At 41.0% G+C, this 26,937-nt stretch overlaps 1 protein-coding gene and 1 long non-coding RNA gene across 23 annotated transcripts in view; one reads left to right on the forward strand and one right to left on the reverse strand.

Annotated features, from left to right (window-relative positions):
• Window positions 1-22,152, forward strand: part of RBFOX2 (RNA binding fox-1 homolog 2) — a 270,397-nt gene extending 248,245 nt beyond the window's left edge. For 5 of the 17 annotated variants that reach the window (XM_045552973.1, XM_045552975.1, XM_045552987.1 and 2 more), the window contains 5 exons: window positions 1,124-1,268; window positions 7,811-7,853; window positions 14,269-14,357; window positions 14,827-14,899; window positions 16,579-22,152. In XM_045552973.1, the coding sequence (XP_045408929.1) occupies window positions 1,124-1,268; window positions 7,811-7,853; window positions 14,269-14,357; window positions 14,827-14,899; window positions 16,579-16,623 (395 nt within the window). In that variant the 3' untranslated portion in view covers window positions 16,624-22,152. Of the gene's footprint in view, window positions 1-1,123; window positions 1,269-4,982; window positions 5,023-7,810; window positions 7,854-10,006; window positions 10,039-14,268; window positions 14,358-14,826; window positions 14,900-16,578 lie in introns of those variants that run through there. The other 12 variants (XM_045552977.1, XM_045552979.1, XM_045552988.1 and 9 more) reach the window with 7 other exon arrangements.
• The window catches only part of LOC123639315, a 95,367-nt gene extending 69,567 nt beyond the window's left edge, over window positions 1-25,800 (reverse strand). For 3 of the 6 annotated variants that reach the window (XR_006735685.1, XR_006735683.1, XR_006735684.1), the window contains exons 1-3: window positions 25,687-25,800; window positions 16,775-19,231; window positions 9,065-9,230 (exon numbers count right to left, since the gene is read on the reverse strand). This is a non-coding gene — a long non-coding RNA (uncharacterized LOC123639315). The remainder of the gene's footprint in view (window positions 1-9,064; window positions 9,231-16,774; window positions 19,232-25,686) is intronic. The other 3 variants (XR_006735682.1, XR_006735681.1, XR_006735680.1) reach the window with 3 other exon arrangements.
• Between the last annotated feature and the right edge of the window lie 1,137 nt (window positions 25,801-26,937).

The raw sequence follows: 26,937 nt of genomic DNA on the forward strand, positions 1-26,937 counted from the left end.
TACTTCCAGTATTATTGATTATTTTCAGCTCTCTTGATATCTCTAAAGTCATTTTGACCTGAGCTATTTTACTCCAGCAAGAGGTATAATTAAACAGGATTCGGTGGACATGGAACCAATGTCTCTTCGTGTTTTCTAGAGGATGGCACACTTAAAATGGGCCCTTGGGAAATGCCTGTCTCTTTAAAGGGTACAAGACAACAGGGGAGGAGTGGTTTTCCTCTCGCCTTCATTTCTGGATTAAAACATTTTAGATACAGGAATGAAATTGACTAATGAAACGTCTAAAGACTTGTATGCCTTGGAGGTAGGCATCATGTAAAAATACGAAAAGAGTATTCTTTTGAGGAATATTATATACAGATAATAACATTTAGAAACAAGGTTAATAATTGGCCCATTAAAGAGTTTATTCAGGCCGGGCTCGGTGGCTCTCGCCTGTAATCCTAGCCCTCTGGGAGGCCGAGGCGGGTGGATCGCTCGAGGTCAGGAGTTCGAGACCAGCTTGAGTGAGACCCTGTCTCTACTAAAAATAGAAATAAATTATCTGGACAACTAAAAATATATATAGAAAAAATTAGCTGGGCACGGTGGTGCATGCCTGTAGTCCCAGCTACTCGGGAGGCTGAGGCAGTAGGATCGCTTAAGCCCAGGAGTTTGAGGTTGCTGTGAGCTAGGCTGACGCCAGGGCATTCACTCTAGCCCAGGCAACAGAGCGAGACTCTGTCTCAAAAAAAAAAAAAAAAAAAAAAAGAGTTTGTTCAATCTGATTTTAACTGCTTATAGTAATTAAAAGTCTGTCTCTTACCATGCCAGTAGTCCTCAGAGCCTCTTGACCTCTCTATCACCAGCTTGCATTGTAATGCCAAAACTGGGAAGCAGTCGAGAAAACTCACTGCAGATTTGTGAGGCATGGAATAATTTGCTTTTGCATGTTAGGTCTCTGTTTCCATTTCTTTCCCAGTCAGAGACCCAGGGTAGGAGATTTACCGAATATTATGTGCCCCACCTTTTCACAAAAGATGTGGTACCTATCTTTTCATCTTTTCTGTAATTGGTTCACAGCAAATTGTGCCTGTATACCTGCTATTGAATGCAAGTTGAAATTTCTGTCATATTTTGGGTCTCCCTTTAGTTCCTGGCTTCCCTTACCCAACTGCAGCCACCACGGCGGCCGCTTTCAGAGGAGCCCATCTGAGGGGCAGAGGGCGGACAGTATATGGTGCAGTCCGAGCAGTACCTCCAACAGCCATCCCCGCCTATCCAGGGTAAGCATTAGATTCCAAAATCAGTATGTTTCTAAAATAAGCGATTGGACAAAAAAAGAATACCATGACCCTCTCATAACTTCTTGGACATTGCCGTGCCACATAGTAGACATTCAATGAATATTTGCAAATTAACAGATTAGATGGCAAGAACCAAAATATACCATCATCAGAATGTAACCAAATACCAATTCATTATATAGACCCTCATTTTGGCCACCTTAAGCCCTCATGGTAATGGCTTAAGACAGTAGCCAGAACCGCCTTGTGTTTACTAGCAGTGTGTTGGCATGGAGTTCACTCAGCAGTGCACGAATATGGATTAACATTACTGCAGAGAACCAAAAGAGGAGCTCGAGATTGTAGTACAAGACTGCGTCTGCTGTGTTCACCCCCTTATCACCACCCCAGGTTGGGGCCAAGGCTGTCACATGTGCCCTCCCCTTTGGTTTCACTGCCTGGGTGGTGAGCAGCAGAGCTAGTTACCCACAATGGATTTGCTTTCTTTGTAGGAAATGGATTAAAAGAGGTTAATTCTAAGATGAGCCAAGTCCAATTGAATCAAGGGAGAAAGGGAGAAGTAGGAGGAATTAAACTGCAGTTGGCTCCTGAATGATGGTAAAACAACTAATGCAGCTGAGCATCCTTCACCCTTTGATTTTTGTATGGAGGGTGTCTCATGCAGTGGAATGATTCCATAGCAACAAATAAATCCTTTGTTATTGAATGGGAGAGAAGGAGTGAAGATGGCAGGTTTTGTTTTTAGTTGTTTCTCAGTGTCAGCCTGCAATGTATATTTTTATAAAGAGTGGACTTTTATAAGTCAGTCATACCAAGGACTTTCGCTCTTCAAAGATGTGACATTTCTCTTCTTCATCTTTTCTCTGCCTATGACAGGTTTTTTTTTTCTGTATTCTTACTGAGGGATAAATAGTGGCAGAGAAGCCTGTTTATTGGCTGCTAGTTAGTTAAAATATAAAGGGAAAGAGTTTCCTTTGTATGTCCTTTTCTGACAACAAAATTGGCTTAGCCTTGAGGTGTACTAATTTAGCATTCATTCATTCGTAGACCAAATGGACATACCATTAGGAGTTCTCCATTCCACAGAATTAAAGCATTTTTATTAGACAAGGCAAGTATGCATGTTGAAGTGGGCAGGCTCCAAAAGACACTGCAAGGGAACTGCTTCAGAAATTAACTTTTGTTTGCAGTTTATAGATGTTTAAATCCCATGCATTCCATCATCTCCATCTTCTACCATTACTTTTAATTTTATCCTTTTTTCTCACAACTTGACCTTTGACCTTCAACCTCTGACATCTCTTTTTAAAGAAGTGAATATGCAGTAGTGTTTCTTCAACAAATATTCAAATGAAATATAAAAATGAACTTTTTGGAAGTTCTACATGCTAGGAAAATTATTCATGAAGTATCTTCCATTTCAGCCCAGGAGAGTTTACTGTCATGTTTGCAAAGAGAGACTGCTCACCAGAAACATGGGACTTCTTTTTGTAACATTCCTAAGTTATTTTATAAAGTGGTTAAATTCATTCCTTTCAATGTAGGTCATTTCAGTATATTGGCCAAACTTGAGAATCCATTCTCTACCAAGTCTATGTCAGGTATATATTTGCTCAAAAATATTTTACCTTTATGTCTAATCACATCAATTTCTGTGCATTACATTGAACACTAATTTCCCATGTTTTCCTTTTTATTAACTAAACCACCTATTTACATGGAAGATGGCAAGGAATAAGTCCAGTATTTTATGGGGAATGGCCTAGAATTGCTTTTTAGCTTAGTAAACTAATTTCATCATTAATCATTGTGTTCTAGCTTCCTTGTGGCATTTGATACAAGGAATATTGGAATTCTTCCAGAATTTAAATGAGTATTCTCAATAAGTGATTCAATTTAGGGTAAAATATATTCATGTTTTTAATGCCAGCACTCTTTTCTATAGGAAGAATATTTTTAAATCTTTGCCTGTATCCCCTTACTAAAATCTTTGAAGGTTAATTAATTACTACTTGGCCTCAGTGTTTTCCAGTTTATCAGCCTTCTCATTGTGAACAAGTCTCTTTTTTACCAAAATGCAATTGAGAGTTAGATTACTTTCCAATATCAGACTTTAACTGCAATTGGAAGCTATGCAAATGATAGGGCTTAGTTAAATGAACATCAAAGATGAGTTTGATTTGCCTGTTGTATAATACAGAGGCATAGCATATTTAAGGCACTACAGAGTATGACCATACTATCTTGTAAATACAACAAAATGTCATTGGAAATAGAATTAAGAAACTTTTCAGCTACCTATAAGAAACAGGTTATTTCATATCCAAGTTAAAAATATGATTTGATGACTTTACTTGCCAGCCTGTTTATTGTAACAGAGAAGGTAGTGGTGAAAATTTCCAGCTTGTTTAGTTGAATAAACAATAAATAAACAGATCATCTAAATTAAAATAGCCAAATCTTCACTTAACAAATATGAAAAAGAAAGTTTTATCTTGTATCTCCACTATTCCATGTCTGTTTTGGAGAAAGTCTATATGTACAAAAATACCTCAAAAGTTGAAAATCTGTATTTTAAGAATAATAGTTTAGTGTCACTCAGTGTTTAAAAAAAAAAGTCATGCATTGTATGTTTGATACAAATTCATCATCTAAATAGGAAAATAAATTTTTCTATTCCTAACCAGCTACCTTCCCAGTTTGATTCTTTTAAATAAGAGGATGATCCTTGATCATGCCCAGAATTTCAGTTGTCAATTGTATTTTTCAGAATTTCATGAATACTCTTACGGTCAAAAAAGAACACTTAAAATCTTCCAGTTACTCCTTCCCACTCTGGATTATATTGTTACTATCTGGGATCCCCACTGCACCTTTCAATTCTTGGACCTTGGACCAATCACCTTAACCTTTAGCTCATTATCTCTGCTTGTGAAAGCAATGCATTGTGGGTATTTTTGGTTGTGTTTTTTTTTTAATTACATTTCTCTGTTTACTTTGGTCAGAATTGATTGACTTGTTTTTCTGAGGTGTTGCATTGGTTCTTAAAATGCTGAATAATAATACTTTGCATGCTTGTGTGATCAGCCAAATCTTATCGCATGTCTAATGTGCAAGGTAAAACGCAGGTGATGTATGGATATCAGAAAAAAATTTATATATTACTACAAAACTGAAAACAAAATATTAAACATAATTTTGAAACATACTTTGCATACAGGCCTGCCCTAATAGAATTTGTTGGGTTTATTTTTTTCATATTAAATCCCTCTCCACCCTGATCCCCTTTGTAAGCTCTTTAAAGAAAAACTTACTCCTAGGGCAAGCCTATTTTTAAAAATACTCCATATACAAAAAGTTGATGTTTCCAGTCCAGCAGATTTTAGATAGCTATAATAGGCTCTTCTGGGAGTGCTTTTTATTGTGTTAATGTTACTTTAATTACCAGATACCCGTGTGGCGCATTCCAGTTTTGCCCACCTTTCCCTCTCCGTGCATGTCCTGGAGCTATATAACTTGTGTGTGCACTTTCACATTTTTCTCACTGACTTGCTATGGCCCCAAGCCCAGGTTTTGTATTCATACATCACCTGCCTATGTAGAGCGCATGTGCATGCTGCCGTCCTCAATAACCGGAATGTGTTTCTGTTCTTTTGTTTTTTTTGTTTTTGTTTTTGTGTGGATTTTCTGCAGTGTGGTTTACCAGGACGGATTTTACGGTGCTGACCTCTATGTAAGTACACACACCGGGGCCTTCTCGACCCCATCCCCTGACAAGCCAGCCTTTTTTTTCTGTTTCTTTGGTTTGTTTTGTTTTGTTTTTTTTTAATATAATTTATTTAATTTTTATTTTCTTTTTCCTTGTGGATATATATATATATATATTTATATATTTAAGAATGCAAGCATGCTTCTCTGCCACTGCGCTTGCCCCTGGGTGCAAAAACTAAGCCTTTGGGTTTCCTGATCATTGCTAGGGTCAGTCTACTGGACATATTCTTTTCCCTTCCCTATACCCAGAGATGTTCTGTGGATCACTAATTTATTTGCGAGATGATCAGCAGGTTTAAAGTCTTTTATTACTGTCGTGTCATTTGCATACATAAATAACAGGACTAGCTTAGCCTTAAACCAGCTCTTTCCCTTTTCTGCTTTTCTTCTCATTTCATATCCCTCTTTAGATCATTAGAGCTTTGATTTATGTAGATGGCAGTAAGCCTTCTGAACTGTGTATTTTCCTATTTTACATACTTTGAGAGACTGTTATCTTGTGGAAGTGAAATAAGGAACTGATGCCAGTGAAGAGTGTGTAATAATGAAAGGATGCCAAATACTCGGTACTTAAGACCTTTATCAGAAGGTCCACAACCTTCTTTAGAGCCAGCAGGGGGAAATGAGTGGCATAATTAGAAGCCTAGGCTCTTCTGCCAGTCATTTGACTGTCATACAAGATTTGTTGATTCTACTAGCCATATTAACATGTACTCCATTATTTAAACTGTTTAGCTATAAAAGTTCCACAATTGGTTTGTCACATATTGTTTAAAATGTGGACAAAGTGATCTAACTGACAAAGGGTAGAAGTTTTTGAGTTTTGAAGTCTTTTATTAGGACCTTTCCAAATGGTCTTTTTCTGAATGCACGCTTTGTCTTATCACTCAAGTCATTAAGAGACAATTTTATAAGAAAAACTTGTCAGCATGAAATGATTCTGTAGGAATAGGTTAAAATTGTCTAGAAGTGCTTTCTCCACCCTTACCTCCCAGAATCAATAAGGGGACCTTTTTAGTGAACTATTTCTATTTCCACAGTCTACCAGACTAGCAATCTAAAAATGTTAATGCACTTGCAGAATGCACTCAGAGGCTTCATGTAAGTAGAGATAGGATAATTATAATCCTCCAAGGTATAGGTGATTCACCACTGCTACTTAGAGTAGGCCTTTAAAGTATGCCTTAATTTAGCCATGATTTGGTCCAACTTTCTTACAGATATGTTTCTTAGAAAGATTGTGACTTACCTAGAATTACATAAATTACTCACATAGCCAAGCATAATAAAACCCAACAAATTCTTATTTCATTACCTTTCTTTGTACTTCAATTAAAATCCACCTCTTTCCTTAAAATGTTTTCAAGAAGTAATGAAAGATATCTTTTTTCTCAGGTTCACAGTGAAACTTGAGGACTGGGGAAATCTATCCTACTTTTATTCCAAATTACACATTTTTTTAATGTACATGTCTACAAATGATGTTAGCATGTACATTGTCCCATGTATGTTAATATCCATATTCTCATGAAACTCATCTTTGTTATTTGTTTTCTTGAAATTGTTTTATTAGAGCAAGCTTTTCCATTGGAATCATTTTTTAAATCAAGTTTTTTTCCTGTATTATCTTCCTTATGTGGGGAATTTTTTAAAGTACAGCTGACTTCTGTCGTATTAAGATTTGCCTACTTCCACTTGTTAAGTCAACCAACCAAATATTTGCTTATGGTTCTCTTATTTCCTTACTTTATAAGATTTTATTGAGAGAGAGAATTTTTCTGTCTAGGTTACCTTATCAAGCTAAACATAAGTAATTCAGTGATTTTGCCAAATTTTTTTTTTTTTGACCACTGGCCCCTTGTTCATGAAAGTAATTACTAGTAATGTTATTATCTTTCTTAGTTCCTATCTTAAAGCAGGGTTACTTAGAAAAAAAAGTTAGTTGCTAGTGATGAAATAATACCGATGCCCACAAATGGAAAGCAAGAATACATTATGAAGTAACTGTTAAATTAGGCCTAATATAACTACAGCTTTTAAAACACAGTATTCTGTATTCCACATGTGAGGAAGCAAAGGATGCTTTTTAAAAACATACACAAACAAAAAAAGACCTATTGTTTTGCCTTGAGTTTGTTTCACTTTTCTTTGTATACTTTTCTATTTGTGGAAATCTATCAATATACATTTAGTTCTTGTTTCTTCTGAAACACAAATTAGAACTAGAAAGAATAGAGGGTTTTTCTAGGATAAATAGTGCACTGAATCAGAGCTTGAAGAGAAGACATGAGGGAAAAGATTTTAAGTTGCTGGTTTTGCTTAATTTATATTAATTAGGCTATTAATTGTAGAGGGTTTTTGTAATCCCTTTCCCTGTTCTGTTCTTAGATAGTGATCCCTGCTAGCCATTTTCTTTCTTTCTGTTTCTTTTATGGCACATTTCTCTCTGGAAACTGATCTAGCAGTTCTGTCCCTAGTTTGCAGAGACCCTCCATGGTAGGATTTGGGAGTGTGGCAGGTAGATTGTGTCCACCCCTCCTTTCTTTTTTTTGACCAGTAGAAAAGGCATAGTTCACCCTAATTCACTTTTTAAATGGGATAACAAACTGCTCCTAATTCTCATCCTGTGAAAAGCATGCTTGCATCCAAAGGAAAGAAAAGGCTGGTGGGCCCCTTAGTGGGCTTTTTGTATGATTGTTTTCCTTCTACAGCTGTGTTTTTTGAACTGCTCTTCCTGTGTTCTGTTATAGAATAGTCTTACAGGAACCAATCATTAGCGCTAAAATACCTCAGGTAGGAGTGCCAGTGTGACCTGCCAATCAATCAGATTGTGGATTGCAGTGAAAAAATTGAATTATACTAACCATTCCAGCTCCACGTTAGAGATGGGAACAGAGGCTTTTTTGGACAATCAAGACTTGTGAGCGTGTGATCTAAGCCCTGCTACCTCAGCAGTGCACATAGTCACGTTCCATACATAATAGCACTTCCTCCAAAATTAAGTGCTCCTGTCCCCTTGCCACATGTCCGTGCCAGGCATCTTATATGCACTGTCCCATCACTGTCACTCCTTTTACTTTGCCAGTCACATTTACCCAAGGTATTTAAACTGGTTTTTTATATTGGAGATCTCAGCAGTTGGGGACATTTCTTACTACTATGAAAGAACTAAGAAAAGAGAGGAAGTAGAACTCTGTCCACATAGGATTCCTGAATCCTACATTGGGCCCTATAGTGAAATCCTGGTAGTACTTATACTGTGCTGCTACATAAGTTTGAATTTGCCTTTAAAATCTAGACATATTGGGACTCAAAAATTGAGGCGGGCATTTCCCTTGCCCTCTTTTCCTTTCACCTGAGAAGATCAGTGAGTTCATTTGGATAATAACACGCTATTATTAGAAGATTTGCTGATAGCTGGATGCTAGGAGAAAGAAAATAGTTAATAGCTTTTCACAATCCAGTTAGTTTATTTATGTAATTACCCAGTGAGATTTTGGAAATGAACTATTATCAGGCAGATGTGGAATAGTAAATTGTTAGAAAGGTTTGATTCGTTGAAGATCATCTCTCATCTGTCATAGAAGTAATAAGTGGAAGATATCAAGTTGATCATTGCAGTTTCTTCCCTTAACTCTAATTTTAAGTAATAATAAGAAAATTTAAATACTTAAAAAATTTTATAACTACTTTTCAAAGTAGGTCTCTCAATCAAAAGCAGTAACAGTATTACCATTACTGTTAGTTTTTATATTCAGGTCTACATTATTCATATTTAATCAAAGATGCTGGCTGTATTGCCACATAAGAACTCTATAATGTCTCCTAGAACAGTGGTTCTCTGTAGGGGTGGGGAGGGGAAAGAGGGAGTTAGAATCATCTAGGGACAAATAAAGTGATTCCCATAGGCCCAGCATTGAACCCATGCTAGTTGGAATAGATCTCTGCTCTGCAGTAGTGATTTTAAGTATTGCACCTGCCATTCCCTCCCCTCCCCCACTCACCTTGCTCTATTGATCAATACACTACATGTAGGTAACAAGCTTTCATTTTGTCTGCTGGTCTTGAAATACACTTTCCTCCTCAGTGTCACATAATGTCATTGTCTTCCAGGTAGAAAGAAGGTGTCTTGACATCACATGCTCACCAAAGTCCTGTTCTAATGTAAACCTAAAAGAAAAATATAATAAAATTAAAGGCTAGGTTAAAATCAAGACAAGGCAAAAGTCTCCCAGTGTGAGGTTAACCTAATAGACAGATAAAGGTCAGATATAGGAAGGGTGATCTTTAGAACCCTTCCATTTTGTTCTAGTTTAAAACACAGCTATGGAACTGCGGAAGAATCGTGTGATCAGCATGGCAACATTATAAAGTTAATTAGATGATAAAATTGATTCAGTGCAGGGTAGACAATCCCTAGGAGGTAACATTGAGCCATAGGAAACAGACTTTACCGACTGCAGAAGACATTACAGAAAAGGATCTTAAAGGCAACTTTTCAAAGGCAGTTTCCTTTGAAAAAGTTGGAAGTTGAAGACAGAGATATGTTATGGATATGTGAAAACACAAAATTCCTAAACACTAGGAAACGTTTTAGAAGAACTCTGTGGATCAGAATATATGGCTGTGGATGGGGTAAACATATACCTGAGTGATATGGGTCAGGACCGAATTATGTTGCCAGGGTCAGACAGGTTAAATAGGAGAGTGATGGAGCCCTGGGCTGCCCCAGCTGGGGACACTAGAAGTCATTCAGAATTAACTACAAAGGAATAAGGAAGTAATTCTTTTTAAAGGGGCATGTGTGTATTTGAATCAAGCTTAGCCATGCCAAATGTATCCAGCTATCAGAGTTCCAAAAAGCTGTCCGTGTGTGCCCTCCTACATTAGGGTGTGCTGTGGCCATGCTAATCCCCATTTTTTGTTTTATTTCAAATCACACACAGATAGAATCTGCAAACTGCTTCAGATCAAACAGGTCTGATTGTGTGTAAATACATATGTCCTTTTTAATTTTTATTATTAATGGTTGCTTCAGTTTTGCATCAGTGCATGGTTAAAAGCAATACACATCAGCTATTTCATGACTTCATATCTCCAAATGAATTATTTCTCCTCTTTTTTTTTTTGTTTGTTTGTTTGTGCAGTCAGCTGAAGAAATGTTAACATCTCACTCTAAATCTCTCAGTGGAGTCTCTGTTCCCTTCTCTGATATAACAGATGGGTTACTGCTTGTTATAATTATTAACATTGTGGTGTGGGCCAGGGCTAGGGTGGGCAAGATTTACTATTTCTTTGGGCTGGGGAGGGGCCAGTTGTTAGGGTATGGAATGTTAACTCAAGTGGTGACTGACTGTTTCCGTAATACCAGGTCGTTGTGGCTGCACGCTCTAGTAATTGAGGCTGTGTACTTCACCGAGCTTGTGGTAGAGCCTAGGGCAAACCGCTGTCCCAAGAGAATGCTGGGATAGATAGAGTTAGCCAATATGAGTCTGAACGTGGTGATTTTGCTGGTTGTTTTAGCTCCAGATGTTGGCATGCTTAGTTTTTAATGTGATTAATAAATGTGGCGCCATATCCCCACCCCACGCCTGAACCCTGTCTCTTTTACCTCCTTCCCACCCTTGTTCTTTTTGAAAAACTTAAGAAACAGTAATGAAAACCTTGGTGTTTCAAACTGCACTTTGTTCTCATGTTTTATAAAACCCTTCAGATTTGCTAGAAGGAATGAAAGTTGAGAAAACAGCTTCTCAGCCTAGAAATTTTATGTACTCCAAAATCCAGAATAGAAATTAATATATCTGAATTTTCTTTGTCTTATATTTTGTTAAATAACTAAGTTAAGCAGTAGCAGAATACTTTGGAGTAAGAATGTATCTAAGAGGAATAAATCCATGATATATGATTTAATTTTTCTACTTTTGGGGTAGTCATGGGTGAATTATCAAATTCATAGAGTATTAATTATCCATCCTAAATATATTCCTCTTTTAAAGGGCCTCTCTGTAACACCATTATCCTAAGGTAATTAGGAGAGTAGTCATGTTGAAATATCATGTTTAGGCCGGGCGCGGTGGCTCACGCCTGTAATCCTAGCCCTCTGGGAGGCCGAGGCGGGTGGATCGCTCGAGGTCAGGAGTTGGAGACCAGCCTGAGTGAGACCCCCGTCTCTACTAAAAATAGAAATAAATTATCTGGCCAACTAAAATATATATATAGAAAAAAATTAGCCAGGCATGGTGGTGCATGCCTGTAGTCCCAGCTACTTGGGAGGCTGAGGCAGTAGGATCGCTTAAGCCCAGGAGTTTGAGGTTGCTGTGAGCAAGGCTAACGCCACGGCACTCACTCTAGCCTGGGCAACAAAGTGAGACTCTGTCTCAAAAAAAATAAATAAAATAAATAAATAAATAAATAAAAGAAAGAAATATCATGTTTAAAAAAACACTATTAATGTGGTTTTTCTTAATGCTGATATTCTTCTCAAGCCTCTTGTTGTCAATATAATATTCGCATTCTTGAATTTGAATAACAGATAACTTCATCAAGTTCAAACTCCAAAGTCAGAGTTTTCTTACAAAAGAAGGAAACTATTGCTGATAGATTTTTTCCTTCTCCTTCTGGATTGGAAGGAAGATTCTTTCCCATAGTCTGATGCATTTTGAGTTGTTTTGGTTAGCAATAATATTACTCCTAAACCACTGAGGTTCTGATGGCTTCCTGCAGGCCTAGGAAAGTGAGGGGAAATGATTCTGTCAGTAACCCTGCTTAGAATTTCTTTTTTCCAGAATTAGTGGAATACAGTATAAAACCATGATTTGATAGAATATTCAGAGAAATTGAAACCCCAGTATCCCCACTCAGGCTTCCTGAAAGCCAGGTCTGAAACCTATCCTCAGATGAGTACTTTTGAGCCTCAGAATCCCTTGATGAGAATTTATACCTCTGCCGTATGTCACAGGACTTGTTTTTAAATTTTTACTTAGGTAAACATGAAGAGAGCTTTACCTGCTTTTATTACCTTAATTTTTAAATTTTTAAATATTATTTTGACATTTGGAGGAATGCTAAAGAAACAAACCACACTTTATACTAGCAAACTTTAATTTTAAACTAATGGAACCATATCTAGTTATGATGAAAAATTGTGCCTTTAGGGTTCATTTAAGGCTTAAAATTCCAGCTGTAATTAACTTTTGCTTTGTTTAGCAAATGCTTTAACTACTTTATTTCCTCTTTAGAAGCTTTAAAAAAGAAGTAAGGGAAAGAAATACTTCAGCTAGTTAAATACATGTTGTTGCTGAGATAAGCTCTAGTAGGATCAGTCTGGCCTGCCCATTCCCATGGATCTGGCTAGAGTTCCGAGTAACTGTGTTCATCACAAACAGCCCAGAGGGTGCATCCTGCCTTGTCCCTGTCCATTACCATTTCATTGCCGGTGCTGGGTAATATTAATTAGGATCTTCTTATTTATATGAACATCTGTAGAAGAACTTGCAATTGAAAAGGAAATGTTTACTTTTCTAAGTTACTCACTTGAAGAACAAAGAAGGAATAGTGCCTAACCACACTGAAAGCCAATCAGGGATTTTTTTTAATGTACATTTGAAGCTACTTTTGATGACTTCAAGCAGCATAAACTTAAAGAACAAAAGTAAATTTTCCCTCACAGTGCGTTTTCTTCAGTTAGAGAAAGCATAAATTATATTAGAAACAAAATGCTTTAGAAGCTCATAAGAAATTATAGGTATTTCCAAAATAAGATTTAAGAAAAATAAAAGAAGCAAGCTAGAAGCGGCCATATAAGTAGAACTAGGGTCCCGTTAGAAAAATACTTGTTTTTAATCCTCAGAAATGATACAGAAGTAAATTCAAATTTTCTTTTGTAGATTTAGCAAAAATTGACTATTTGAAGGAATAGAAAGTAGAAAGCACAAAGCAGAAAGTTTCAGATATCCATGAGAAATGGACAGATTTAATCTACAGAAATAAAATGTTTGTGCTATTGTTCAGTACTGAAATGGTGTTCAGATAGACCGATTGAACATAGTTATTTTTGATAGTGAAAGGGCAAGAATAAAAATTCACATCTGAATTAAGTCTAGGTAAAGTAGATGAATTCTAAACGTTAAAGAAGACAAAGTAGGACTTGCCACTTTTTAAAATAGCCTGTGTGGCATTTGTTGTTGCCATTGTCTTTGAAAGACTTTCTGAAAGGGTACATGTGGTTCTCCCTGATAGTGAAAATCCTTTGTGTATTTGGTTCATCAAAACAGAGGTGAAATAGGAGGATGTGGTGGTTTGCAGCTCTTTAGGACTGAGAGAATATGTGAACCACTGGAAGAAAAGCTCCAGAACCTGCTATGAGATTAGCATGTAAGAATCTCAAAGCCTTTCAAGGAAAGAAAATAAATGCTGTTAAATGCTGGAGATAGGGCTCCCAATCTATGTGAATCTAGCCAAAGAATCTTCAGAAATTTGTAATCTGATTTGTCTGGGTCTGAAATGTAGATTGGAGTTGGCAGACTTATTACCAAGTGGTAAATATTTTTGGCTCTGTAGTCCAGAAGGTTTCTGTCACAAGTACTTTCAAAACCAGGTGGCAAGCTGCATTGGCTCACGGGCCAAAGTTTGGTGACCCTAGAACCATATTTTTTTTTCCTTCTAAATATTCCTTCTAAATATGCCCACATTTGCCCTGTGGGATGGAGCAGAACTCTATAGCTGACCTTTCTGTTACATACTGTAGTCTCTTTGTAATGAATGAATCCAAGTACACATCAGAGGATCAGAAGTTAACAAATATAAACTTAATAGATTCTGTAATTTATGTTTCTTATCAGAGTTCTCTTAGCTTCCTGTGAATATTTTCCCTGTTGAAAGTACCAACGAAGACTGTTAAAGTAAGACAGATCTAAAAGCATAATTTTGTTTCTTATATTTAACAGGTATTACCAGTATAGTTTATTTTTAATATTATCACAAATTAGAAAGCAAATCCCTGCATTGGGTAGAGCTTAATTTTCGATTAAAGGAATAATAACATGTAAACTGATGCAGTTTGAAACATTTTCTTCCCATGTGTGTGTCTGTGTTTGTGTCTGTCCCTGTGTCCACATGTGAGTGTATGTCTGTGTGTGGGTGGGTGCGTGTTTATCTGCCCACCCGGGGGGAGAGGTATCTGTAAAGTCAGTTCTCTTCTCTCCTGTAGGGTGGATATGCAGCCTACAGATATGCACAGCCTGCTACTGCAACCGCAGCCACCGCTGCTGCAGCCGCTGCAGCCGCTTACAGCGACGGGTATGTAGAGAAAGCAAGAAGTGAGCTTTGGGAGGCCGTGAGCACTGTCCCATCCCAGAACATCACCCTTCTCCCTCCCTTTGCCATTTCCACACCGCGCTTAGCACGTTGGGCCTCCTGCCAACCTGGGTTTTCCATAGACCTTTATGGCCTCCATCACGCGCAAGCACAAGGCACTAACTCTGTCCCCTGCTCCCTCTCTTGTTCCTGTCTCTTCCATGGCTTTGCCTACAGTCTCCCTCTTCCTCATCTTTAGTTCCCTTCTTTTCCATTTTTTAGAATTACTTCAGAATTTTTCAGAGTTACTGAATTTAGGAGTAGAAATAGAAAAGTTTTTTCTGTTCTGCCAGTTTCCTGATATAACAGTCCAAGACCAAGTGACTCATAAGTCTTTAGCACAGTAAACCCTTGAATTTTTTTAAATCACACTCTTTCCTTTATTCTCTCTGATTGCATTTCTTCTTTTCAGTTACGGCAGGGTGTACACAGCTGACCCCTACCATGCCCTGGCCCCTGCCGCTAGCTATGGAGTTGGCGCTGTGGTAAGTATACACACCTTTTTTTCTTAAACCATTTTACTCCTTCTAAATGTTACCCACAGACTATAAAAATCTAGGGAGGTGTAGTAAATTTAACCTTTTGTCTGTTGCCAAAGTATTAAAGCCACAAAGGTTTAGCTGGAAATTTCATATCACCCTCTTTTTCTGTGTGTTACAGTGTTAGCCACATGGCCTAGTTAAGGGCAACAGAAAGAAATGAATAGTGACAGTCTGCCCTGAGTAATAGCATCATTTGGGAGAGAAATAAGGGAACAGGTTGATGTTTTATATTGGTTCACATGTTGAGTTACATACCTGTGGCATAGTTCTAGTGAAAGGTATTAGCAAAGACTTGTGAACATATGACTTTTCAAAAAACTTATTGTATATAAGTTTCAAGTACAAATACCAAAGGAATGTCTCTGCTATTCCTAAGCCTTCTGGTAGATAGTACTAGAAGTCACCAGTGAACGCTTTATGGGGATATTTTATTGGTAACAGTTGTGGCAAAATGTGGCGTTTTCATGAAAGTATAGAAGAAGTCTATAGAGTTCATCTAGAATAATCTCCCCTAACCAAAATCCTCACCGCACTGTTCCTCTGTTGGCTTGGGTGCCTCCAGTTCCAATGACTGGGACTCGTTGACTACAACGAAGACAGGCCATTCCATGATGACACTTCCTAATGCCAGGCATTCTCTCCAAGCCAGAATGCAACTGGGCAACTTTCTCTGAACATCAGCAAAGTTGTTTGAGAGGGAGACAGAATGAAATATAAAATTTAAGGCTGAAAGGAATATAAGGAAGTCAGTCATTTCTCACACTAAATTTCTACTGATGAAGATTTGTGAAAGGAAGTCATAGGGTCCTGAAGGAAAGTATGTTTAGAATTGAGGTAGAGACCTACAATAGAAGGACAGTAGTGGAAATTCCTAAGGTTTTATTTAGTGCCAAAATAATATAAATCCTGTATCCATTCCAAAAAATGACCCAAGAAACATACATTCCTGGGGAACTTAAAATTGAAAGAAATAAGCTGTTAAATAAGTCATTTGATAAAGATAAAACAAAGGAATAATGCCTAGTTAAAATCCCAGCTGTGTATATACATTTGAATATGTCAAGAAACAATGTAGTTGGTGTATTTTATAGATGATAGAGGAAATAGACTTTATTAAAGATTGACTCAGGTATAAATATAGCACCATCTCGGTCATGGGCTGCGACCACACATGCCAAAGATAGTGGTCAGAAGTAACATGTGTCCGCTGATGGGTAATGTGTGAGAAGGGGAAATCGGTGATCTGTTTTTGGTCAAGATTGTAAGGATGTATCAAGATAATCAAAGACCTGTGCTTTCAAAAATCAAACTATTTGCAGAACTAGTTTTAAACTGTATTAAGTTTCCCTTCTGTGCTAATTCATGTAAATAATGAAATAAACCATCATCAGACTCTCCCTGAGAACATCAGGTCCACAATAAATTTGTTGGGCTCTGGTTTGAGCAATTTAGAGACAGAAGTTGGTTTCCTGACTTCACTACATAAGGCAACATCTAATCAGTTGCTTTTGGGCTTCAAAGGAAGCTGTTTATTCAAATACCCCTTCTCAGGACATTTTTCTTTATTTTTAATGTTTGTGTCATCAACCTTTTAATTATTTTTATGTCTTTAATTACTGCAGGCGAGTTTATACCGAGGTGGCTACAGCCGATTTGCCCCCTACTGAAGTGACGTGAGACCCCTGCAAATGGGACAGCCCCCCAGTTCATGAGGCCTGGCTATTGCAATATTTACTAGTAGAGGAACTCTATAGCAAGATGAAGAGGAAAAACAAACAAACAAAAAAACACAAAAAAAGAGAGAATACTTTTTTATACCTCACTATGTTCTTTGAATATGTATTTTTCCTTTAAATTTCTGCCTTTAATTCTTTTGTTCCAAAGATTGTGCATTTTTTTCTTTTCTTTTTTTTTCTTTTTTTTAACTGTGGTAAAAAAAAAAAATAATAATGCATTTCCATGTCTGTATGTCCGTGCTTAGCTTATTCTATCACGGAAGAGGCAGTTAAGGAGGAAGGAGAGACATTAGGAGCTGATAAGTGCATCTGATCAGAAATCAGCAGACAGAATTACCAAAGTGTATCTGGTGCTGAATTGCTGGGGGTAAGCAGAAGTGGGAGAGATCTTCCTGGAGCAGGATATTCTTCTAGTCTTCTGAGTTTCTGGTCTTTGGCAGGCAATTCTGATTGGCTGTGGCTGGAATCCACATGCTGATAGATAGGAATTTGTGCTTGTAAAGCAGGAGAATTAAAAAGACCCTTTCCTCTCTTCTTCCCTCCTGTCTTCTCCATTCTTTTTACAATCATCTTACACGCACAGCCTGAGACACTTGGCATAGTTTTTGGAATTATAGTATTGATATTTCCAAACATGCTCTCAGACTGTGGATAATAAACACCTCATTAGGAAACCGATCTCAGAATGAACTCTGGAGTATGAAAAAGATCATTTCTTTTCTTTAATCCTAGCATTCCTGCTGGGCTTCTTCCCCTTTAATTGAACCTCAGCTTAGCTCATCTATTCTTTTATTAACACCCTGCTCCCATGTCCTCAAGATTCAGGAATTTAGGACCCAGGGACAGAAGAATAAGCCAGTGGCCAGGTATCTGGACACAGGTTGAGGATTAGAAGTACAAATTGCTGACAGCCATTAAAGAGAGTAAGGAAAAGAAAAGGAATATTAGAAGATCTGATATTCCTTATCTTTTTCTTTCATCAGAAAGTACAAACAAAGTATAAAAAATATAATAAAGAATCCAGTGGGGAAAGATAAATCACCAGGCCCTAGGTCAGCTGTCCCTGGAAGTTTTGGTGATCAGGACATATAAGGGCAGGCAGAGGCACTTTGTACTCGCTCCAAAGCCATAGGAATTTTCATCTTCCAGAGCCTTTATGAGTCACTTCTCTGTCCACAGTCTTGAGCCCTTGTGGCCATTGCACCCAGCTTCTTGTTATCCTCCAGAGACACCCAGCTGAGCACCTGGACCACTTGGTATACATTAACACTACAGGACATAAACTACGGAGCCCCTGAGGTTGCTCCCCTCCCATATTGGAAGGAGGGTCTGAAATGGCAAGGATCTTAATAATATATTGCCAGAAAGAGTCATGCAGTGGCCACAGCAGTGAGTCACTGCTATCGCTATCTGGCTTTAATTTTATATGTTATCAAAGTAGGGGAAAAAGTATTTCTCTTCTAGCTATTAGATATAACTGATAAAAGCAAGTGTCCTACAGCATTTCCAAAATGAAGGCATTAGGATATAGGAAAGCACGGTCTTTTTGGCTCCCTGGTCTGTTCACATTGGTACTAGGGTGACCTTTCACCCAAGGGATAGCTGCTAAAGGGAGTAATTCAGAGACATGGAGCTTCTGGTTTGTTATGGCTTTGTTTTTGGTTTGTTTTTTTAACTCCTGCCTCCACACATGTTCTTGACTGGTAACTGATTCATGTCCCTGAATTAAAATGACTGACATATGACAGCATCAAGCATTCTTTGCAAGCAGAGTGATATATCTTGGGAGGGCACTGGCCTGTCATATATAATACATATCTTCTCCCCCTTTAGAATCCTTTCCCCTAATAACTGGGGGAGAGGCTGTGCCTGAAACTAGGGGAGACATCAAGGAAGCTAGAGGCCTCGATGCAATTATTATTAATTCTGGGGAGGAATACGTAGAATAAGGGGACACAAAACTGCCCAGTCCACTGGCCGTTTTTAAGGCCCCCCCCAAGCCAAAGTTTGTTTTGTTGCTGTTAAGACAATTTTCCTTGTATGTATATAAATATTTTAGTTAGAGGAGGGGGGAGTGGGATGTGGGACTTTCACAGTTCTGGGGAATGGGGGCAGGGAGGATTTTGCTTTTGCTTTTGTTTTGAGGGATAACTTTCACTGAACTAAAGAAACTGAAAGGAATTTGGGGTCCTGATCAAATAGGGGCCATTCTGAGAAGATAGCAAGTCGTGTGCTCAGTGGAGACAAGGCCAAATTCTAAATGGTTGTATCCATAGCAGGGGAGGAGAATAGGGGAATGAGTTTAAGAATTTTTCTCTTCTTTTTTTCCTAGAAAAAGATAAGGATGATGGGAAAGGTAGAGAAGACAGCTCCCACAGCCCTTTTAAAAGAGGCAGAAGCTTGAGCTTGAGGTACCTTTTGTGCATTTCAGTTCAGCTGGTTCTGGCTGAGGCATCTGAAGGCAAGCTCTGTTTCTCAGTGGGTCTCTGCCACATTCCCAGGGATGGTTCTTAATAACCGCTTCCTCCAGCGCCCTTTTCTAAGAAAGATTAAATGGAGTTCTGCTTTTTATGAACGAGTCTTTGGTTTTCAGTGTCAACACTGAGAATTGGGGCTCTCATAAGCATCTAGATTTCACAGTATCAACCTCCCCATCAGCTTTTGAACTTTGAGACTCCATATAATCACATTCATCAGAGGCAGGTTCCTCAAAGCAGCAATGCTTGTGTATTCCTGATTCTGGTTCTCATCAGATTAAGATGCAGAGTCAGAGGAGTCTGGCATTTTGTGAGTTCGTTAGAGGATGCTGATTGATAGTTCCAGAAACCTTACTGATGCTGAATCACAGTCCATGAATGATTTTTTTTCAGCTTTACTGTAGTTTCTGATCTGGACTTTATATACTGAGCATTTTAACTCTTAGAAGCTGGGCTCCTTTAAAGAGACCTCTAGTGAAGACCTTTATCTCAATATCCCTCTTTCAGCCCAGAGAGCTGCCCTTAGGTCTTCTCCAGAATCCCTTGTGTTACTTAGTTTGACTCCCACTAACTCAGATCAGCCATTGTGATTCATCATTTTTAAGGCTCAGGTTTAACAAAACCTATCACCGTCATCCTCCAACAGCCACAGTCTGAATTGAGCCAACAGATTTTTTTCCTTGAAAAAGAAGGGGCCTGGGGCTCAACTCTACTTACTTTAAGGGGAGCTAGTGGAGATCTAGTCAATAGAAATCAGTGATAGCAGCTTTTCCTCAAATGCGCGACTCCTCAGGGGCTGAACTGCTCTTAGTTTAGGATATGCTTTACTAGAGATATAGCAGATAAGTCGGTTAATCACTACCATCCTATAACTAGTCATGTAGCTTCCAGATACAAGGGAGGTGTCAAATAGGGATGGAAACAACCCCAAGGATATGCACAAAGGGCATGATAACCCGCCTTCCCTCTGGCAGGAGATCAAGGCCGACCAAGGGACAGTCTGGAAAGCGGCTTAGACACTTAAGGAGGGTAAAGGGGAAGCTGTTGGGTGGACCTTCCCCTTTCACCCAGTCCAGCAGCTCTGCTGCTTGCAACTATCTAGCACAGTAACATTTGCAGAATTGCAGATTTTTCCCCCAGATACTAGGAGGAAAGGGACTTTGGGGGGTGGGGAAGGGGTTGTGGTGTTTTAAAAGCATAAGTTACCTGTTTGCACTGTTTTTAAGATAGGAAAAAAATAGTGGGCAAGGTGAACATCAGACGTAAATTTGTGTGTTTTTATTTTGTCATGCTCTTGAAAATGTTCGACCATTTGTAGTATACGCAGTGAAACTTGATTCTCTGTTGCATAAAACACTATTTTTTTTTTTTTTTTTTGGAAATGTTACTGTCCAAAAGCCTCTTCCCTCCCTTTCCTTTTCCTATATACTTCCTTCATACTTGCTTTACTGATCAACCAGGCAATAGCCATCCAAGAGCTAGAGCATGAAACAGGGCCCTTTCCAAGTAGGCTCTGGGTGTCCTAAGCCAGCGTGTACCCTCTGGTTTAGTGAGTGCAGTAGAGTCCCTGGCACCTTTCTCTGAAAGTAAGGCGTACAGACTGCAGCGAGTTATCAAATTCCTCCATCAGATGCACTAGGAATGAGGAGCCGAGGGATGGGATGGAGGGGATTCCTGAAGTATTGCAGTTGGCTGTAGTAGCTGAGTTCTTATCCATGTTACCGAAACTGTAGCCAGTTACAGTTTACTCAGGAAACGGTAGATCAATTCAGCCATGGTAGTGCTGGTTGGCAGGGATTGGTAACTGAGAGAACTGCTCCTCAGCCAAAACGCAGACCTTGCCTTCAAGGAGACCACCAGCATGGGACCTGGTCCTCTGTGTCTGGTGGCTGTGTACATGCCGGTGACGTGAGGGCTCCACTCGCCCTGGCGGGCAAAAAAGGGAACAGCGATTCTTTTCTCTCCCCACCCCCTGCCCCTGTTACCAACACCAGTTTCCCAGGGGGTACATCAGTTTTTGAATTTTTAAAAAAAATTTTTTTGGTTTGGTTTTTCCGGGGACTAAGTGCTTTAAGCAATGTCTATACCCCAACAAGACTCCCAGCTTAGTCATTTTCTTGTATTTTTCTGTTCACAGTATTTTTGTGTGTGTGTGTGTGTGTGTGTGCTTGTTTTGGCAGCTCATTTTGGCTGTATTATATATCGAGTGATGAATTGATCCTCTTTTTTCCCTAAGGGATATGAATTTTTTTTTCTTGTGTTACAATTCTGCTTGTGAATAGCTGGAGCAACCTGGGGCTGACACACGTAAGCTAGGGCTGCAAAGCGAGAAGAGAGCCAGTGGAGTTTACTTGTCCCCGACAGGCTGACCTACCTGAGTCTCTGAGCTTTCAGTCCAAATCTTTGCAAGGCTCAAAATGCCACGAAACCTCTCCTCTCCTCTTCTCCCCACTCCCTGTGGCAGGGACTGGGCCACCCCTACATGCAACATGCAGTTTCTCTGGCCCCTCCCATTGCCGTGGCAAAACAGGTACCTTTGGGGCATGGGGGCATCACATGGGATGCTTGTGTAACTGACCACCTAGCCTTCTCTGTCCCCTCCCGTCCTTCCAGAATCACTTCCTAGGACACCCGAGCTGCTTGCCCAGGGTCCTGTTTCCCTGCTAACTCCAGAGAAGCATCCCAGGGCTTTGTGACAGTCTCTATTCCCTTCCCTTCTCGTTAAGAATCATATTGTATAGTAGCTTTCAGACCATACAGTATTCATTGGGTTACTCCTATTATTATCAAGTAGCTGGAATTGTGAAGGTTGGAGTAGTTAGATCTTTAGCTTTTATTCCTTATTTTTTTGTATTACTCTCCATGTGTATAAATTATTGATCATGTTGCTGGCTTTTATAAACTCTAAGCGAAGGAGGAGCACTGCCTCAGCCTTTGCAAATGGTAATGAAGCACTGTTTTTAAATAAAAGAGAGAAACACCATTCTTTGGCCTATGTGTATTGATCCTCATTCCCTATTGCCTCTGCCTGAGGCTCCAAAGAACAGCTTGGATTTGACGTCTTAAGATGAGAAGAAAGGAAGAAGGAGAACCACGGGTTCCTAAGGTGAGGCGGGTTCCTAAGGTGAGGCGAAGGAGGCCGACAGCTGGCCTGAGTCAGCTGCTCTGCGGCTTCTCTGGCTGCTGAGCTCCAGTCTGTCCAAAAGCTGTTTTGGTGCTACTTTTCTGGAATCTCCCTTCAGCTTCACATTTTCACAGTTCATCCCTGACTCAGCTGCTGCCCTCACCACATCTCAGACACTGTCCTTGCCAGGGCCTGTTGCTGTGCTTGACCTTCCCGCAGCGTCTGCCCCTGCCTGCTGTGCCACCTCTGCCCTGTCACCCCGGCCCTCCTGCTGCCACCACCCAGGCTCCTCTGCTTCTTCCTCAGCTGCAGGAAATGTGTCCTGCCCAGCCCTTTTCTGCCTTCCCTTTTCTGCCTTCCCTGTGCTTTTTCAGCCATCCCTTGCTGCACTGGTTTCTCAGCCAGTAATGCCCAAGTCTCTGAAATTCTCCATAAACCCCCAACTTCCTTAACTTCACCCTGTGAGACTGTTGTGCTCCCTGATTCGTGGAGAGTACAGAGGCCATCAGATACACTCTCCCTGCGTGAGTTTCTGCTGCTGAGTCTGTAAACCTATCTGAGTTGCACCCATTCTTTCCCTTCTCTCCTGTTCAACTGGGTATAACCCTGTACCTGTGCCCTGCCACCTTTCTGGGGACACTGCTTTGTTTCCTCTCTTGTGTGGGTTAACCTTTTCTTCTCAATAGCCCCTTTTCAATTTAAACATGCTTAAATCTTACACATTAAAAAAATTTTCTTTTCGAAGATCCCAAGTTCTCTCCTTCATGGCAAACTTCTGGAGTAAGTTTCAGCCCACTGACTCCAGTTACTTGCTCTTCACCCTGCTGCTGCCTGGCTTTTGCCTCCAGCCCCGGGAAGCAGCCCCTGAGGATGACAGCTGGCAGGCGCCCCACAGTCCACGTGCTTGACTGCCGAGTACGCGCAAGGCCCTTTGGCTTGCGTGTCTGTGACAGGCCTAGGTGGGTGAGTACCTCACCACTGCCACCTGCTACATGCTGGCATGTCCTCGTCCCACCTTGCCTCCTAAACTGGTCTCCCTGCTTCCATCCTATCTTCCAGCAACACTCCACACCCCGCATCTGCTCTCTCTGCAGCCAGCCTGTTCAGCCAGGTTGCCGTGTGCCTCGTACAGACCTCTGACGGCTTACCCCCTAGCCAGTTCCAAGTCCTTCTCCTGGGCTGTAAGGCCCTACGTAATTTGCTCCCCTGGTTGTTTATTTGGTGTCTGTCTCCCTGTGATGGAATGTAAGCACCTGGAGGTCAAGGACTGTTCTGTTGCTGCTGTCTCCCCAGTGCCTGGCACATAGTAAGCATTCAATAGATACTTGTTGAAATTACTTATTTCAATTTTAGATGTAAGCGATACCGTTCCCAGCCCCGCCTTCCTCCATTTGGCCACCCCTAGTAACGGCAGTGGACACACAGAGCACTGCTGGTGGCACTTCACCTGGATTTACTCCTTCCATCTTCCCAGCAGCCCTAGGAGGCAGGTGCTCCTCCGAGGCACCCCTCATTGGGTCTCCTGCTCCTGTCCTTCTTGCTGGGCATGCCAAGCACGCAAAGCCAGGACCAACTGCCCTGTCCCCGGGGCATTTCTGGGTGTTTTGTTTGCAGCAGGAAACCTTGTATCCCTCCAGGACAAAGAACAAGCTTGCTTACTGCCTGCTCTAAAAGAGAAGAGGACTCCCTAAGCTCAGCATTCCTCTGCTGCAATGCAGACCTACTGGGTGCACAGCATCCTTCTAGGCTGCTGGGACTTGGGGGCTCGTGGAACCGTCCCATTTGCTGATGCTTGTGCTGCCTACTGTGCCGTGAGTAAGAAAGTCCTTTGTCTCTGACCCAGTCTCGTATCTGTCACAAGTATCCATGAAACAGTAAGAGGCTAACGGATTCTCTTTTAAGGAGGGAGAACTCAAATCGTAGACCAGACAGTATTGTTATTCCCCTGTTAAAAGAGGAGGAAGCTGAAGCATAGATTTAATAACTTGCCCAGAGTCGCATAAATAGGAAGTGGCAGAACCAGGATCTGTGTGTACCCAGGCACTCTGGCCCCCGAGTCTGTGCCTTTAACCTCTGAGCTGTAGTGCTGCTCTTGTGGAAACTGACGCAGAAATCCGAGAGCTGGCACTGCGCTCGTGTCTCTGGCTGCCTCTCTGACCCTTTAGTAGGGTCCTTTTCTTCCACCTCTCCCTTAAATCTCATTATTCCCCAGGGCTGTCGTAGCCCTCCCTCTTTTACTATATTCCCCCAAAAGGTCACTTTTGACATCAGTTTCTGCCTGTAAGCTAATGACTATCAAATAAATACCTGGAGTCCGTAAGGCTGTCCTGAAGTCTAGACTCACAGCTAGCTGCAGTTCCGCAGGCTCCTAAAAGTCAGTGTACTTAAACGCTCTTTCTACTAAAAAACTCCTATCTTCCTGTCTTAGTCCATATGGGCTGCTATAACAAAATACAATAAACTGGGTAATTTATAAACTGAGATTTGTTTCTCACAGTTCTACAGGCTGAGAAGCCCAAGATCAAGGGCCAGCAGATTCCGTGTCTGGCAAGGGCCCATTTCCTGGCTAGTGGCGCCTTCTTCCTATTCTTCACATGACGGGAGGGGCATGCTAGCCCCCTGGAGCCTCTTACAAGGACACGAATCCCACTCATGAAGGTTCTACCCTCATGATCTAATCAGCCTGCAGAAGGCCCCATCTGCTAATGCCATCACACTGGGGGTTAGTTTCAACATAGGAATTGGCAAGGGGGGAAACAAACATTTCGGCCACAGCAGTTCCCAGGGGCAGTAAATTGAAACACAGTTGGCAATAACCACATTAAAACCTTAAGGAGAAAAGAAAGAAAATGATGTAACAGGAAAGTGTCTTGCTAAGGCTCTGTGTCTGCCACCTTGGTCTTGGGTAGGTGCTGATTCTCGGTGAGCTTTATTTTTTTTGTTTAGAGATTTAGGAGGTACAAGTTGAATTCCATCACATGTATATATTGCATAGCGGTGCAGTCTGAGCTTTGGTGTACCCATCACTAAAGTAGTGTACATTGTACCCCATAGGTAATTTTTCTTCCCTCCCCCACTCCTACCCTCCTCTCTTGTGAGTCTCCAGCGTCCATTGCATCTTGGTGAGCTTTCACTGCTGCCTTGCTCCGCTCCCCGGGAGCCCAGTGCCTGATTCAGCGCTCACTTCACCCTAGAGATGGCCCTGCCAGCCCCAGCCCCACTCCAGACATCCTCCTCACTAGTGTTTCCCATGGTGATTAATGGCATCACCGACCAGTTTCTGAAATCAGGAGCCTCTCCACCTCCGACCCCTCCCGCCGCCTCTCCACACTGGCAGCCAGTCGGCGAGTCCGGCTGATTCCTTGGTCTCCTGCCATTCTCCCCACCTCTTACCTTTGCTTAGGTGCACTGGTTTACTTTCTGTTGTTTAAGTTCATTCCCATCTTAGGTCTCTTGTCCAAGCTGTTCTGCCTTGAAACACTGCCTCCAGCGCTCATCTTCCAGAACAAGCCCCTCCTCTTAGCGCTCCCCACACCCCCTATTTGATTTCCTTGACAGCACTTCCTGTTCCAAATGTATGTGAAGTTCTCTTGTTCACTGATGTGTTTGCATGTCTGTGGTTTGTCTCACTTCTGCCGTTAGAGTCTAACGGTGGGGACGGGCGTGGGCGTGGGCAGTCTTACCGTTGTATTCCCCGGGCCCTAACATGGAGCAAGAACTCAATAAATTGGTTGTTGAACAAAGAATGCTATGACCTCTGCTTCCTGTGTCTTCTTCCTCTTGTCAATCCTCTACGCTTTCACCTGGACTCCCCTAAAATAATGTGACCATATTGTCCCTCTCCTCCAAATTCTTGAGAAACATCCATTTTCCAGAGCCTAAAATCCAAACTCCTTAACATGGCACTCAAGGCCTCCACACTCTGGGCTTAGGCTGCCTTGCCCACTGGTTTCTGTGTGTTCTCGGCCGTGTCACCAGGAGGGCCTGTGCCGCGAGACAAGCTGTGCTCCTCACTCTTTGCCTTTGCTCCTCCACCCCCTCCGGATGAAATTGTCATTAACCTGCATGGCTCAGCTCAGATGTCCGCTTCCTCTCCTGGTCAGCATGGCATCTCTCCGGCACAGCACGTGGCCGTCTGACCTCTGTTGCCAGGGGTGAGCAGGTGCTGGCCTCTGGACCGGACGGGAGGCATCCAAAGACAGTTTATCTTTATCTAGCACATAGTATGCTCTTTACCCTTTTCTTTTGTTGGCTTGAACCCTTTCCACTTATATAGTTCTTCCTGTTTTGACAGGCGTTAGCAATGATGTTTTTCTTTGATTCAGGCCCCAGCCCAGGCCCGAAGCATCTGTTTATCACATGAACATTGGTTGGCGACAAGCAGCCATGTCTTGGTGCCATTTGGAAACAAAACCTGGAGAAACTGGACTTTCTGTTAGGTAATTGTGTACATGTCTTTCCCCCACCAGACTGTGGGCTTCCAGAAGACAAAGGACCAGATTAATCACGTCCAGCTTCCTAAAGCCTCCCTGGGCACCTGCCGGAGTGGCCCTCACATAAACCGCACTGCAGGTGCCGCAGCAAGACGCAGGCTCGCGCACACAGCCCGGAACACGGCAAGCATAGAGTGTGTTTCTGAGAATG

The sequence above is a fragment of the Lemur catta genome, chromosome 6 (assembly GCF_020740605.2).
Source record: "Lemur catta isolate mLemCat1 chromosome 6, mLemCat1.pri, whole genome shotgun sequence".
NCBI lineage: Eukaryota > Metazoa > Chordata > Mammalia > Primates > Lemuridae > Lemur > Lemur catta.